This window comes from Cynocephalus volans, chromosome 3 (genome assembly GCF_027409185.1).
Source record: "Cynocephalus volans isolate mCynVol1 chromosome 3, mCynVol1.pri, whole genome shotgun sequence".
NCBI lineage: Eukaryota > Metazoa > Chordata > Mammalia > Dermoptera > Cynocephalidae > Cynocephalus > Cynocephalus volans.
Genome location: NC_084462.1, coordinates 97,062,146 through 97,079,494, shown reverse-complemented (window position 1 = coordinate 97,079,494; position 17,349 = coordinate 97,062,146). Strand labels below are relative to the sequence as shown.

The window sequence follows — 17,349 nt, the reverse complement described above, 5'->3', positions numbered from 1 at the left end:
CGATTTTGTTTTTTGTTTTGTTTTTGTATTTTGCCCTGATTAATCAACTAATCTAGACCTTATTTTAGTACATTTTGTAAAATAGAGAGCCTAAGTTTATTTTTGTTCCTGGGCATTTTCCTAACACATTTATTAAATCATCATTTTTTCTTAAGTGATTTGTAACACTTCTTTAAATTATATTTTAACTACTTATCTATACTAGGTTCTATTTATAAATTATCTGTTTTGTTCATCTGTTTTCTCTTGAGTCCCTACGATACTCTGAATTATTGATCTGACACGTCACGCCTCGTTCCCCTGCTCCTTCATCTCCCATTATTTTTTGTTTTCCTTATCCATCCTCACCCATTTATTCTTATAGATGAACTGTAGGACTGCTTTCTCAAAGTCAAAAAAAAAAGAAAATCAACAGATAAACCCTCTGAAATTGCACTAAACTTACATATTCATTTTAGAAGAACTGACATCTTGACAATATTCAGGCTTTCTCCATTTATTATCTCTTGGTGAGGCTTTCTAGTTTTCTCTGTATATTACTATTTCTTACAGGCATTTCTAGGGTTTTGTTTTTTCCTTCTTTTCTTGGGTTCGTATGCCTGGTTCTTTTCTTCTGTTTTGTTTTTTCTGCTCCGTTTTGTTCACCCTGTGCTTATGTTAACACTGTCTCTTTGCGGGTCCCATTCATTTTGTTAACTGCTTATCTCCTGTATATATTGTGTACCCTAGTTATTATTTAAAGTTTATTGTTCCTTGTTGTTTTCATTGTTTTTAGGAAGGCACATTTTTATTAAAAGATAGTGAATATTTAGTTAACAATCTTGTTTACTACTATAGCTACATGTAATTTTGGTGTTTTGTTTTATTGCTGTTAGGATTTTTGGTGAATCTCTTAATAGTTTTGATATCTATAATCTGGAATTTAGGGGATTAATAAAAAATGGAGAGAGATCAAAATACCTCTTTCAATACTGAGAAAGCTGGTTAGAGAGTGACGATGAAAGTTTATAGCAAGTAAGTGTGGTGCCTGGGCCATCGCCACCCCAGGGCCGGGCACTGACGATGTCTCAAGCCACTTCCACCAATCTGGACTTGAACTCCATGGCAGAAGCAGGCACAAGTGCTGGTTCTCTGCAGACAGGCAGATATCAAAGAGGAGGGGCTACGACAAACACGGGGAGAAGTGAGAGGCCAACAGTGTTGCCATAGGGAAGTCCCTTAAATGCCACTCCCTGCACAGTCCTAAAAGATGGGCACATCTATTGTAAAAGAACTATGATAAAACTAATGGAATTGCAGTTTATACTAAAAGTCTATATCTTCAAGTCTTTTGGGAAAGGAGGCCTTGAGTTACTGAAATCCAAAGGATTTTTTTGTAGTTTCAGAATTTATATTTCGTATGGGTTTCAGAGATTGGTATTTGATGGCTGTTTGATTTATTTCAGCAACGTGAAATCCTTCATGAGATTCAGAGAAGGAAAGAAGAAATAAAAGAAGAGAAAAAAAGAAAAGAAATGGCTAAACAGGTACTCTATCAATTCTACCACACTAAAATGTGGTAAATGTTTAGCTAAACGTAAATTGTTTTTATTTCTGTCGATGTTATTTTTCCCTTCTGTGTTACTATCAGTGGCTAAGCTTAAAATGAAGCACTAAAAATAAATGAATAAATAAGTTCATTGTGTCCCCACATAGGTGGCAAAATTTAGAGTTGTATATTATCTGTAGATGACTTAGGCTTATGTAGTTACAGTAATTTATCAAATGAGTTGAGGAAGAGAAGAGATTGAAGCTTTGTTAATCAACTCAGACTGGAATTCTTAAAACTTAGAAAATAAAACCGTTCATACCGAAGAGTGAATGGAAACCGTATAGATCTGCCTGAGATTTCATTCAGTGATGGAAAAGAATGATTCAACAGATCAGGTTAAAAGGCAGTGGTGAAAAAGGAAATAGTGCCTTTTCCTTCATTTTTCCTGCATCCAGCTCAATCAAAAAACCAATTATACCTGTTTGGAGAAATCCAGAGAAAATTTTACTCATTCTCTTTTATGGAATTATGGCATTTAACTTAAGGGACACTGTGTGATGTAGCAGGAAGAGGCACTGATGTACGGGTAAGCAGCACCTGGCTTAAAGCTTTGGCTTTTTTGCTGCCGAGCTCTGTAACCTTGGCAGGTGACACTCTTGGTGACTCATTTTCTTCGTCCCTTAAAATGGGACTGATAATGCCATCCTTTTTGTTTCGTGTAATTATTCCCACAAACAAATGTACTGCTCTGTTGAAACTATAGAGCTATGTACAGATGGAAGATGACATCACTGTTTCCACCAGCCCTCTTGTTTTGCTGCTGACCTGGCTTCCCATCAGCCACTCCTTGCTCTCTCTCTGAATCCCCCCTTCTATTTACCTCCTCTTCTTTTCTCCCTAAATTTTCATGCATATTCCAAGAGTCTAAGCATATTCATTTATAAAATTCACATCCTCTTGAAACTGTAACCTGGACTTCAGTTCTTGACCCAGTACAGATTTGAGCATTAAGTTTTTAGAAGTAGGGTTCAACTTTATTATGCTCGTAAGTATTCAGCTTAAGTAAAATTGGGATTTTATACTGAGTTGATAATTCAGTACCATGATTGTCTTCTGTTTATGACTTACATCTAAAGTAGGTTTTATTTTTTTTTTGCTAGGAACGTTTGGAAATTGCTAATTTGTCAAACCAAGATCAACCCTCTAAGAAAGACCCAGGAGGACACAGAACAGCTGCCATTCTACATGGAGGTTCTCCCGACTTCGCAGGAAATGGTAAACATCAAGCAAACTCCTCAGGAAGGTCTAGGTAAGACCTGAGATTTCTGATTTGGGAGGATGAAACATGTACGAGAATTAAAACAGATTGTTTTTGTGTAGAAACAGCTGAATTAAATCAGTGATATGAATAAGTCTTTTCGGATGTATGGAAAACAATTTTTTAAAGTTTAAAAATTTTAATTTTTGTGGCTATCAATCAAATTAAAATTTGATGGGGTTTTTAGGTAATAGTCTTAACTATTTTTCAAAGCCTATATATGTTACTATATTAGTTATCAGTTTAAAACAAAATTTTCATTTAACTCTTTCTAAGTTTCTTTATAAAACTAATTTCGTAGCTCATTTCTCTTTAGAACAGTTCCTATGTCACATCACAGGCTTACCTTCAGTGCAGTTTGGTTTGACTTTTAATGATCTAACTATTCAGTGATTTAAAAAATTTTCTTCCATCTGAATCATCGTCATCCAGTTAAATTTCACACTGAATCTGTTTCAGTCTACAATTCCTAGGACCCACCACAGATGTGAGGATGCTCCAAAGTGGGCACAGGTGGAGAACACCGTCACATGAGGGCGGGAGCCCCAGCTTGCTGCCAGGGCTCCCTTCCCTGCTGCCACTGAGATGGGCTCCTTGGTTGTTCTCTGTCACCTGAATTTGCATGAAAGATGCCATTTCTTCCTCTACATCCTTTTCCACTAAAGAATTGAGACTTCCTTATCTATTTGCTGTGGCCCCCGTAAACCAGAAAGTAATTTTACTGCAGAAACCATATGTGAGCAGGTGGTTTATTAAGTAATATAGGTACTTCAGCTTCATTATGTATTTAAACTATCCTTTTTTTTTTTTAAGATAATTTATTATACATACATGTGGGGCACAACATTGATTTTCAATAACTGTGTACAATGTATGGTGGTTAGATCAGTATAGTTAGCTTATTCATCATTACACATCATTACAATATGCAATCATTCTTTGTGTCCATTAGTCAATTCCTCATTAGCCCCCTTCCTTCTCCCTCTCCCTTCCCCTTTTCCACCTCTAGTTGTCTAAAAGTTCAACATATTACTGTGATTGTTGTTTCTTTCTCTCTCTCTCTCTCTTTATTGTTCATTTGTTTATTTATAGATTCAGTTCCTGTTATTAGTGAGAACATGCAGTATTTCTCTTTCTGTACCTGGGTTGTTTCACTTAGAATAATTTTCTCCAGGCTCATCCATGTTGTTGCAAATGGTAGAATTTCATTCTTTTTTATGGCTGAGTAGTATTCCATTGTGTATATATGCCACAATTTCCTTATCCAGTCATCCATCGATGGACATTTAGGTTGGTTCCATTGCTTGGCTATTGTAAATAGAGCTGCAATAAACATGGGAGTGCAGGTATGCCTTCGACCTGATGTTTTCCAATCCTCTGGATATATCCTCAGTAGTGGGATTGCTGGATCATATGAAGTTCTATCTGTAGTTGTTTAAGGACCTTCCATACTGTTCTCCATAATGGCTGTACTAATTTACAGTCCCTCTGAAAGTGCAGGACGGTTCCTCTCTCTCCACATCCTCACCACCATTTGTTATTCTCTGTCTTTTTTATAATAGCCAGTCTGATTGGGGTGAGGTGATATCTCAAAGTGGTTTTCATTTGCATTTCCCTGATGATGATTAGTGATGTTGAGCATTTTTTCATGTAGCTGTTGGTCATTTGTATGTCTTCCTTTAAGAAGTGTCTATTCAGCTCCTTTGCCCATGTTTTAATTGGACTATTTGGTTTTTTGCTGTAAAGTTGTCTGAGCTCTTTGTATATTCTGGATCTTAATCCCTTGTTGGGTGTGTAGTTTGTAAATATTTTCTCCCTTTCTGTAGGCTGTCTTTTCACGCTGTTGATTATTTCCTTTGCTGTGAGTCTCATAAACTATCCTTTATGAGACTCTAAGCAGCACTTAAAACCAATGCTTTGCTTCTGTGAAAAGAAACATTTTAGGTACCAAACTAAAGTTTTACATAGACTTTCAGGTTGTAGTTTGTTTATTGGAAGGAACCATTTTAGTTCTCTCCCTAATTATTTACTTTTTCTTTCTAACCAGCTTAGAAATCATTTTGATATTAATGTGTACCTACTATTAAGGTGAACTAAAATTTTTTTTGAATACTCTTTCTGGTAACAATTTCTTTTTAAGATTATAACTCCTTGCCAATTTAGATTATTTTTTGCAACTGGGCTTCTAATAGGCAATATAGTTTGAAATTGTCAGACTGCACTGAGAAATATTTAGCAAATTCTTACTGTGTTAGAAACAGCTGAATTAGATCAGTGATATGAACAAGTCTTTTCAGATGTATGGAAAACAAGTTTTTTAAGTTTAAACATTTTTTTTTTTGTGGCTAACTATAAACAGTGAGTCTAAGGTTAGACTTGCTTTTGAGTTCAAAGATAGCAAGTTTAGAACAACTTTTTATGTAATGCCTGTAGAGTAGTTTTTGTATATCTTGGATAGAACAACATTCCGTGAGCATCCAGGAAGGAAGATGAAAAGAACTGGTTTTCGTCTATTTTATCTATTGTTTGCAGAGTTTGTTGCACATACCTCCATGCAACTTTACACTGATGCTAACTGTGTTGGTTACTGACTAGGAAAGGATGATTCTTTCTTGAAGTGTAGTTTACGTGCTTCTTTGGTTAAGAAATAAAAAGTTCTTGATATACCAAATTGCTTTATGGTATACTCTTGATTCTTTTTCTTCCTTTATGTTCATTGGTCTTTATGGGTTGGAAAGTCAAAGGAAATAAGCAAAGTGTTCCATTTTATTCTTTCTGTTATAAATACATTTAGTAGAGTTAGTAGAGATGACCTTGTCATCAGTATTGTAAACAGGCAGAATTCAAATTGGCTGGGACTAAAAGCATTAAATTCTAGAATCATGATTCACTTGTTCATTCAGGAAATACTTATTGAGCACTTACTCTGTGCCAAGCACTGTTCTAAGTCCTGGGGATTCAGTAAAGAACATCAAGAAGGACTCTGCTTTCATGGAGCTTATCTTCTAGTTGGAGAAGATTGTCCACAAATAAACAAGGAAATGTCAGATAGAGATTGGAGCTATGTAGAGAATTAAAATAAGCCATTGAAGAAAGACTGGATGGCCACTTTAGACTGGGTGTTTGGAGAAAAAAATACAAGGATTGGATCTAGAGTGGCTTTAGATTGGGGGATACTGGACTTGGATGATGAGAAGGAGCCAGCCACGCAGAGATCAGAGGGAGGATATCTGAGCACAGAGAACAGCTGCTTCAGGTGACCCAAGCCTGGCATGGGCTCATCATGCACCAAGCTCATGAAACGTGACAGGGTGGCTAGATTAGTGGGCATGCAGAGAGTGGTTCAAAGGGGCAGAGGCAGGTCACAGAGAGCTTTGTTGACCAGGGCAGTAGTTCAGATGTAATAAGCTGTGGGAGATTCTAAATAGGAATATGACACCATCTGATTCACATTGTGTAAAGTTCTTCCTGGCTATGAGTGGAGAGAGGATAGTAGGGAAACAACAGCAGAGGAGTGGTTTTCTCATCTCATTTCATACTATTCTTCCCTCACCGTCACTCTCACCGCATCAGGGCCTCTGCTGACCACTACCTGGGACACCCTCCCTCTGGCACTTTGCATGTCTGGCTCCTTCTTACCATGCAGTTCTCCCCTCAAATGTGACCTCCTCAGAGATGCCCTCCCTGAGCCCCCCTCTACCCCACTTTCCTACCTAGTCACGTGTTATAAAATTTCCTGTTTTATTTTTTCACATAGCACTTACTTCTAGCTGAAATTCTTATTCATTTGTTTGCTTTTTTATTGGTGGAATAGTCTGTTTTTGTTGCTTATAACAGAATACCCAAAACTGAGTAATTTATAAAGAAAAAGAATTGGCTGGCAAGTTAGCTCAGTTGGTTAGAGCACAGTGTTATAACACAGGGTCAAGGGTTCAAATCTCCATACCCACCAACCACCAAAAAAAAGACATAGAATTTATATCTTACAGTTTCAGAGTCTGGGAAGTCTAAAGTCCAGGGAACACATCTGGTGAGGTCCTTGGTCTTGGTGGTGACTCTGCAGTGATGCAGGGTGTCACATGACAAACTGGCTGAGCAGGGAGAGCTAACCTCCTCACTTGCTCTCCTTTTAAAGCATCAGAACCACGCCCATTACTCCATGAATGGATCAATCCATTTACAAGGGCATAGTCCTCACAATCTAATCACCTTTTAAAAGGCCCACCTTTCAATTACCATAATAGGATTTCCCACCCTCTTAACACTGTTATAGTGGAGATTGTTTCCAATACATGAACATTTGGGGGACACATTTAATCCATAGAATTCTGCCCCTGGCCCCCAAAGTTCATGTCTTTCTCTCAGATAAACATATTCATTCCATCCCCAAACTCTTAACTTGTTTCAGCTCAGAAGTCCAAAGTGTCATCTGTGAAATCAAGCAAGTTATCTTCCTCTAAGATACAATGGTGAGACAAGCATAGGGTATATATTCCCATTCAAAAAGGGAGAAATAGGCCAAAAGAAAGAGGTAACAGGTCCCAAACAAGTCCAGAACCCAGCAGGGTAGGCATCAAATCTTAAAGCAGAAAAATAATCTATCTTAACTCTTATGTTCAGCATCCTCTGTGCACTGGTATGGGGGTTGGGCATCCAAGTCCTCGGGCAGCCCCACCTCTATGGCTTCCCTGAGCTCAGCCCATGCTTCAGCCCTCCCAGGCTGGTACTGCACACTGGTAGCTCCCCAGGTCTGGAGTCTCAGTGGTGGTCCTGCTTCCATGCCTCCACTAGGCATGGCCCTGGTGGGGGTTCTCTGTTGCAACTCCGACCCCACATTTCCACTTGGCATTGCTCTAATGAAGGCTCTCTGCAGTAACTCTACCCCTGTGACAAATCTCTAACTGGGTCTCCAGGCTTTTCCTTACATCCTTTGAAATTTGGGTGAGATGCCTCCAGAAGCTCTCGCATTCTGTCAGCATGCAGACTTAACACCACGTGGATGCTGCCAAGTCTTCCAGCTTGTATCTTCCGAAGCTGCAGGTCTAGCAGCACCTGGGGCCAAGTCAGCCATGACTGGAACTACCAGAGCAGCCAGGGTACAGGGAGCAGCATTGCGAGGTGGCCCTGGGCAGTGAGCCTGTGGAGGGCACCTTGGGCCTGTTCCTAAAAACCATTCTGTCTCCCTAGGCCTCTGGGCCTATGATGGAAGGGGCAGACTCAAAGATCTCTGAAATGCCTTCAAGGTCTTTTTTCCATTCTCTTGATAATCCCTTCCTTCCATACTAATCTTAGCAAACGGTCCCTGGGCTACACCCTTGGTTTCCTCTCTTCAACAGACTTTCTCACTTTATGTGGCCAGGCCGAGAGTTTTCTAATTTTTTATCCACTGCTTCCCTTTTAATTATAAATTCTGCCTTTACGTCATGCCTTCACTGTCATAACTCAGTGTAGGCTGTTACAAGTGTTGGTGCAGCTTCCTGAATTCTTTGCTGCTTAGAAATTTCTTCTGCCAAATATCCTGTGTCAGCACCTTTAAGTTTCACATTCCATAAATCCCTTGGGTATCAACAGAATGCAGCAAAGTTCTTTGCAACTCTACAAGCGTTGTTTCTGCTGCAGTTTCCGGTTAGCTCTTTCTCATTTCTATCTGAGACCTACTCAGCATGGTCTTTACAGTCCATGTTTCTATCAGAATTCTGGTCACCACCATTTATTTAACCATTCTCTAAAACATTCCAAACTTTCCCTGGTCTTCTTGTCTTCTAAACCCTCATAAGAATCTGGCTTTTTCTAGCCTGCTCACCCAAATTCTTCCAGCCTCTGCCCATCACCCAGTTCCAAAGTCAACTCCACATTTTCAGGTATTCATTATTAGCAATACCCCACTTCTTGTGCCAATTTTCTATATTAATTTGTTTCTGTTGCTATGCCAGAATACCTGAAACTGGGTAATTCATAAAGAAATAGGATTGGAGAATGTAAACCTGATGAGAGCAAAGACCTCATCTGTGTTTTCCTCAGTGCCTGGAACAGTGCCTGGCACAGTAGGTGCTCAATACACATCTGGTGAAGGGAGGAAGGAAAAACAATAGAAAGAAAGAGAGAAAACCTGTGCTTTTGGCGCTCATTGGGTCTGCAGCCTCTTTAACCATGGTAACTCTGCTTTTATCTATCTGTGGGGTTATATCGAGAACCAGGGAGGTTTTGTTTCACAAAAGGTTTCCACTGCTTAAAACAAGAGAGAGCAAAGAAAACCACTCACTATTCTAGTGGAAAGAACTTAAAGGCCTGATACGCAAGGGCCTGGCCTTCTGGCCCAGCTTTTCACTGATGAGTCTTTGCCTTTGTTGAAGAACTTTATTTTCTGTGTCCTTAAAGTCATCTCTCCCACCCCTGAAGGATTTACTTTTTTAAAAAAATTGAGGTAAAAATCAAATGACATAAAATTAACCATTTGAATGTGTACAATTCAGTGTCAAGTTGTCTTTTGTAAAGTGTGGACATTGTCCTCCCCACTCCCTGCCTCTGTCCCAAGGATATTGTACCTGATAAATGGGCACTTTGAACTTGTTAGGAGAAGCAAAAAAAAATCTCTGTTAAATAGCTTATGATAGAGAATTATTTTGACATGTTCAGACTTGCTTTCTTTGTAGGTTACCAAAGTGTAGCCCAGAACCTGGGATGCTTCACCTATTTCCACCATCAAACAAGATTAGTTTGTTTTCACTGTCCTAAAGCCAGGTGTGGTAACTGCTGGCTTTTCATCCTTACAGACAAGAGGTAATTAAGAGTATAAGACATTGGATTACCTCCACTCTACCCAAAAAGCTAGGGAACCACTAAAATGTAAAGGATGTCAGTAGGGGGAAATGGGCTCCTGGATACATCTCTCCACACCTGTTTTCCTCCATTGTTTGCTGTTTCTCTGATTGGTTCCAAGAAGGCATAGACTGGTTCACCTCAAATAGACAATATCAGGAGTTCCTATTAACTTTGTTTCTGCAAAGGTGCCTTCAGTTTCAAATTGAGAGATTGGCATGCTGGTGAATTAGGCAGGAAGGGGAGACTCTCCTAGCCCACACATATGTCCTCTTTCTCCATCCCATCCTAACCATCTGTGCCATTGATCATGTTGGTGGGGCCGTCTTTTGAATTATAGCCCAATTCTCAAGTCCCCACTTGACAAATTTCCATCTCTATTCTTGCTCCTGGCTTTTTAAAAATCATCTTTTTTTTCTTTTTTCAGCTATCAAGGCCCTAGATGACTAATTTGGTCTTCTTAAATTGAATTATGTCTAATTCTGAGTCCTTTATAAAACCCAGTTAATATTATTAAGCAATTTTGTTTGAAACACTCTCTGTCCTTAGTAGATTGGGTACTGCCACAGTTACTTGACAAAACTGATTAACATGGGTGATGTTTCTAGTAATATTGCAAGCCCCGTGAACATTCCATATCCAGAATAGATTATTGACAATGAGACTAGTGTGATTGCTTCATGACATCATTTTTTAGGTTTAGGTTGGGATGGCTATTTCTGCTGGAGTTCAGAAGCCATTTTACTTACGAAGAGATTAGGTTCCAAAAGGTTGTTCTAAACTCAGTTCTTGATGAGCCCCAAGTAGACAGTGTGAGCACCCGATATATATACATCTTTTAGGTGAAAACCATAAACATCAATGACTTTGGATTTTGCCTCTTTATTCCTTCTTTTCAAACCCTGTATGATTTACTTTTTGTCCTTCAGAATTGTTCCTGCTGTCATTCTACGTGATGCAGCACGTACCATATTTGTCATTTTCTTGACACTTGCATTTTTTGAATTGTCTTTATTTTCCTTCAATCCTAATTATACCTTGTTTTATAGTACTCTTAACACTGTCACTGTGTATGTATTACCAGTCATAATGGTGTGATTAATATTTTAAAGCACCTTAAAACCAAGCATTTACACACTGTAAACTAAGGAACGTTATGAAGCCCTACACTAAAATGACTGTTAGCACCATCTACTGGAGGGAGCAGAACCGATGTACAGGTGCTTCTAGATACTTTATGTTAATAGGTCTAGCATATCATTTTGAACCTTTGCCTTTATCCTTTACTCCATAAATCTCAGTGTGCCCCGGGTTGCACAAATAGCTTTAGAAGTAGAAATTTAAATAGAGCTACAATGTATTCTTTATTACCTGGTATTTAGTCTGTGGACATTTGTGTGGTATAAGAGACCCACATCATAATACATAATCTTGTCACCAATTCGTGGGAGGGTTTTGGGGAGGGGGAAGATGTGTAGGACTGGGAGCAGAGAGACCAGGTAACATGGAATATTATTCCATGTGTCAAGGAGAAAGTTGGGCATGACCTGAAGAGGACACTCACAGGTTTCTGACTAGTGAGACGGAATGGATGCACTGTACCACCAACCCAAATCAAAGGACCAAGGGGGAGAAATCAGGTTAAAAGTGGATGGGAGGGAGGTGGCAGATTTATCGACATTGCAGTGGTGTGAGGAGTAAAGAGAAGGTGCGGAAGTGAAGACAGCTAGTGTAGAAGTTTGAAAATGAAGAACAAAAGGAGGTGGGTGGTACAGGATTGAGGGAATTGAGGGAGGGGAGTATGGGGATGGGACAGGCTGAGGGGAAGGAGCCAATGTAGAGGGGCAGATTGAACACACAGGAGAAAGAGATGGACTAAGATCTCAGAGGGGACAGTAGGGAATGGAACTGAGGACAGGATAGCTGTCCTTCCTCAGAGTCACCCAAGAAGAAAGAATAGTGCCAATGCCAAGTAACATGAAAGGTGGAGCAATAGAAATTGTGGGCTTTACTCCTCATTGCCTCATGTTTTCAGTGAAAATGAAAGTCAAGATCATGCGTAGAGTGAGAGGGTGCTTTCTAGAGACATGTGCATGTACTTCATTTCTTGTAAGTGTCCATGTCTGATCATCAAGAGCTTTCACCCTTGCCTTTTCCCGGCAGCCCATTCCACCAGTTTATTAATTATTTTTGCATTATAATCTAGCTTCCCAACTATTGCTACCCACCCAGGAAAAAGAAAGTAGGAAAAAAAAAAAAAAAAGACAGGAAAGGTTGGGTTTTGAGTGTTTTGGAGAAGTTGTGGAAGAAAATGACAAAGATTAGTAAGAGAATGAATCAGCACTCAATGCTCGGGGTCCAATTGGGAAGCAGGAATTTGTAGTGGCTCCACACCCCCCTGTTTTGCACCTTTATCCAGATGTGCATGTACATGGGATTGAAGAGATGTGGGATTGATTGAAGTCACTGCTAGCCAGTAAAACTTTATGTGATGATGGAAATGTTCTGTATCTGTGCTGTCCAATATAGTAGCCACTAGCCACATGTGGCTATTGAGTACTTAAATGTGGCTACTTCACTTGAAATCAATTTTTAGTTTAAATTTAAAAAACCACAAATGGCTGGTGGCTGCCATATTGGGCAGCACAGACCTAGAGTTAGGGGTTTGTAGAGTTCACGTGGAGAAGACAACAATGGGAACAGCATTCCCATTAGCACCTTCACCTCGATTCCCGGTAGAGAAATATGTTACACTGTGAATGGGCTAATAAACAAGAGAAAATGAGGGGCAAGAATTTCCTGTGTTACTCTTAAGTTAAAGAAAAAACAAAAATCATTGTCCAAATTTATTTTTAAGGAAAGAACGTCAGTATTCTACATGTAGTGGTGAAGATTCTCCTGGCTCTTGTGAAATCCTGTATTTCTGTGTGGGCAGTCCTGATCAGCTCATGGTGCACAAAGGGAAATGTATTGGTGAGTAAACTAGCAAAATTCATTTAAATTATTGCAGTGACAAAAGTTAACCATAAAGGAACGGAGTAGAATAGACACTGTGTCATCTAGACCAGCGCAGTCCAAGGAAGAGTGTGAAGCCAGTAGTCATTCATTCTAGCTCCTGTTCCTAATGACTGGAATGAGAAGTCCCTCAGGTTTCCCCTACGGTAAGATGGAAAAAAGCTCCTGTGCTCTTGGAAATATTACTAGCATAAAGATAATTTAAAATTTGTCATCGTCATAATTATCTAAGCTTTTTGAAACAAAAAATGGTTAGAATATTATCAATCAGTAGAATTTTATATCATGTGCATCTGATGCGGATAAAATATGTAACAAAATAGTTCCGACACCTGTGATCTTTATTGACCAGCTCTCATTTTCTTAAGTTGACATCCATCTGCTTGGCATTTTCTTGCTTGGCTTGTTATACCTGACCGGGAGAACCACTTTATTTTCTATATGTCTTATTTAGCACTTTTGTCTATCAATAGCTATTTGGAATGAAGCTGGTTCAGCGATTCAGGATTTGAGTTGCTTATATTGAAATCAAGCTTTCAGTATCTACTTCCTTTTCCCTAAACATACATCATCTTTACTCAGCCGTACAGATAAAACCACTAATTGGTGTAGGGATCACTTGCACGTGGTGAATTTGACCATCAACTTTAATTTTCAGTCCCATTAATATTCTTGCCAGAGCTAACAGCCAAATTATCTAAATTGAATTTGCTTTCTTTGAGCATTTTACCCCCTTCCTCTTTAAGGAGATACAAATAAGTAGGAGAGTTGCCAGGGAGCAGGCAGCAGGTAAAGGGAAAAGAAACCAAATATCTGAATAGTGTGTGAACTTAGCCTTGGCTGACTAAAAGTGGCCTGGACAGTGCAGGATTCTGCACACACACAGAGTTGCCATATTCAGACAAAACAACCATTTGAGTAGGTTCAAAACCTTGGTAAAGAGCGTTGGCTATGGACCTGAGACTGCTTGACTCAGAGGAATTTCAGTTTCATGAACGGACAACATAAAACTCACTGTTGGGTAAATCACTAACCTGGAGAAATCAGGAAGGCAAATTAATCCAACTGCTGTTACCTTACCTGGGTCTCTTATTCTCACTGGTACTCATTAGACAAATTCATTTTAGGTAATACCCTCATTACAAGCACATTTGCAATTGGAGAATTTTCAATAAAACCACGAAGTAAATTATTTATTATGTTATGTCACAATGGGTCTGGTTTTTAAAATATGTCCTAATTTTCTGTGAAGTGTTTTTATAAAAGATAACTGAATAACTTTTGGTTTTTAATGAACTATTTTTATTTAAAAAACTAAATAATATTTGTTTTTCAGTTTAAAGTTGTTGGTACTAGAGAGAATAGAGAACTTATGGATTTGGATAAAGCACTACAGAGACCGTATAAATGATCGCTGTTAGCATATAATAGAGTTTCAGTAACACATTTTCTTTTGGTAACACATTTTCCTTTAGCCTCACTGAAGTGTCTTCTTTAATCCCTTTTATTATCCCTGTCATGAAAAACTGACAAGAGGGTGGCAATAATAAAATTATAATTTTTTTTTAAAACCAGCAATTATGAAATGCCTACCTAGTCCCTATTGGGGAGATAAATATTGCATGATAGTGTACTGTATAATACACAAATTTAATTAGGCTTTATGTAAATAACATCACACTTCATCCCATAAACATTTAATGTCATATATCTCCAATGGACTGCTTAAATCCCACATTTCTCAAATTGCTTCCTTTGGTTGACAAATTTACAAACACCAGTGTTTTTCCCCTTAGACTAAGACCATCAGGAATTATTTATGACTAGCATAATAGATCGTTTTAATTAAAATCTCCGACTTACAAGCATTTCTGTGAAGTAAAAATTGCTTCTCAGATAAAAAGTCTGTGTGAGCTAGTTCAGCCATATTTCTCCAAAGCCTTTTTGCCAAGACCACTTTATCTTATTTTGTCACTTCTCATTTTTCAAATGGAAAAGTAATTATAAATGTCTCTTAGAAAAAAAAATTTTATTATGAAGACAATCTAGCATCATGGAAAACTACTATTTATATACTAAGAGAAAAAGGCAGAATACTGCATATTGATATTTCTCAACTGGGGGTGATTTTGTAGCCCAGAGGACATTTGGTGATATCTGTAGATATTTTTTGGTGGTTAAGACTGAGGTGGGGATGCTACTGGAATCTAGTGAGTAGAGACTGGGGATGCTGCTAAACATCTTACAGTGCACAGGACAGCCCTCTACAACAAAGGATTATCTGGTCCAAAATGTCAGTAGTGCAAATGGTGCTATATAGGCTATGATTTGGTAAATTTGAAAAAAGTCAGGGCATAGAAGGAACTAAAAGAAAAATAAAACAAAATTGTGGTATTTTTCTCCTTTTCCAATATTTTGGTAATTTTCTATTATAGTCTTTAATGAAAATTGGTTATGAAAGTAACACTGTGACTGACGGCTAGTAGAATAAAGCATTGGTTTCTTTATTTGGTCTGATACTAAGATCTCATTGTTGATTCTTTTCCCTTTATAAAAATTAATAATTTAGGACTCAGGGTATATTGTTAAATACTAAAAATGGTTTATAAAAGAGCATGTATTACATGAAATCATATTTTTCATAATTAGCACATGATATCCTTTGTAGAAAAAATGGATGTGTATCCCCATCCCTTTTTGCCCCCCACAGAGAACATACGAGAAAGATTTAATTACATATTTTCTGTTTAATGTGCAGGCAGTGATGAACAGCTTGGAAAACTAGTTTACAATGCTTTGGAAACAGCCACTGGCAGCTTTGTCTTATTGTATGAGTGGGTCCTTCAGTGGCAGAAAAAAATGGGCCCATTCCTTACCAGTCAAGAAAGAGAGAAGATTGATAAGTGCAAAAAGCAGGTAGGCATCCAGATGGTTGACTGAGCAAAAAGCCTAATCTCAAGCTTTGGAGATGACATAGGTGATCCACAGTTGGTATGACAACTGTTTAACCAGAAGGGACTGTGGGGGACCAACCCCTCTTTGCCACAGTTTTCTCAGCCCCTTGCTTCCTCTTTCAGGACTTTCACAGCATGGACACAGCTTCTGCAGCTGTCTTCATAACCTCGTTTCTCAGCCCTTGCTATGGCATTAACAGCCATCTCTCTAACTGGGACTAAATACTATTTCATAATTGTGCTTGTGCAATTATTCATATTTTTCCTACTCTTGAAATATTGCTTCAAAACTGAATTTTGGGGGACTGGAGAATTTTAAAGTTAATTTATAATACTGAGCTTAAGGAGAACATTTAATATTGCATATTGCAGTGTTACATGATAAAGATGTTACAAAATAGTAGGTAAAGCGTGGTGATTAGTAATGTTTGTGTACGTATGTATAGAAAGAAAAACTGGGAGTAAATAGACCAAAATCATATTATCTTTGAGTGGTGACCATATACATAATTTGTGGTTTTTTTCCTTTGTATTAATTTTTAAAATTTTGACAGTGATTTTTATTATAATCAGAAATGTTATTTTAAAATTAATGTTTCTTTTTTTTTTTTTTTTTTTTTGGTGGCCGAACCTCAAAAGAAATTGATTTGAAAAGCTGTTCACTAATTTTGTAGTATTTGTACACTAGGTTTTGAGATTAAAGAAATTGAGAATTAACTAAACTTTTTCCATCTTTATGAACTGTTAGGTTGACCACATACATGGTTTGGGGGAGGGTTCAGTTCAGGGCATATTCATTTTCTTCTTGTTTGAAGGCATACGAATAATTTCTATGAAATACATCACTTTAGAAGTCAAGCACCAGTTAATGCTGATTGACCCAATATTATCTCTTTTTTTTTTTTCCCTATCAGATTCAAGGAGCAGAAACAGAATTCAACTCACTGGTGAAATTAAGCCATCCAAATATAGTACGTTACTTAGCAATGAGTCTCAGAGAGCGAGACAACTCCATTGTGGTGGACATTTTAGCAGAGCACATCAGTGGGGTCTCTCTGGCTGCACACCTGAGCCACTCAGGCCCCATCCCCGTTCATCAGCTTCGCAAGTATGCAGCTCAGCTCCTGTCGGGCCTTGATTATCTGCACAGCAATTCTGTGGTGCACAAAGTCCTGAGTGCATCGAATGTCTTGGTGGATGCAGAGGGCACCGTCAAGATTACAGACTACAGTATTTCTAAGCGCCTAGCAGACATTTGCAAAGAGGATGTGTTTGAGCAAACTCGAGTTCGTTTTAGTGACAACGCCCTGCCTTATAAAACGGGGAAGAAAGGGGATGTTTGGCGTCTTGGCCTTCTGCTGCTCTCCCTCAGCCAAGGACAAGAGTATGGAGAGTACCCTGTGACCATCCCTGGTGACTTGCCAGCTGACTTTCAAGATTTCCTAAAGAAGTGAGTATCACTGAGATTCTCTCCGATTGCACTTGACTCCTGTGCTTTGACTGTGCTTGAGTGTGCCACACATCTACGTGACATGGAAGCTGAAAAGTGAGGAAAAGTACTAGGGTTAATTCTTTGCTCTCTCAATCCTTTCCCAGCTTCCTGTGTTCTATTTCCTCACTTATGTTCATTTCCTTAATTCCCACATTCTTTGAAATTCACTTGGACTTAATAATTTCACAATTTTCAAACTACTTTTAGGGGGACTGCCTGG

At 38.5% G+C, this 17,349-nt stretch overlaps 1 protein-coding gene across 4 annotated transcripts in view; it reads left to right on the top strand.

Moving 5' to 3' along the window:
* EIF2AK4 (eukaryotic translation initiation factor 2 alpha kinase 4) overlaps positions 1 to 17,349 on the top strand; it is a 96,924-nt gene that overhangs the window by 22,839 nt on the left and 56,736 nt on the right. For all 4 annotated transcript variants that reach the window (XM_063089125.1, XM_063089126.1, XM_063089124.1 and 1 more), the window contains 5 exons: positions 1,446 to 1,526; positions 2,692 to 2,840; positions 12,526 to 12,641; positions 15,442 to 15,599; positions 16,552 to 17,087. In XM_063089125.1, the coding sequence (XP_062945195.1) occupies positions 1,446 to 1,526; positions 2,692 to 2,840; positions 12,526 to 12,641; positions 15,442 to 15,599; positions 16,552 to 17,087 (1,040 nt within the window). The remainder of the gene's footprint in view (positions 1 to 1,445; positions 1,527 to 2,691; positions 2,841 to 12,525; positions 12,642 to 15,441; positions 15,600 to 16,551; positions 17,088 to 17,349) is intronic.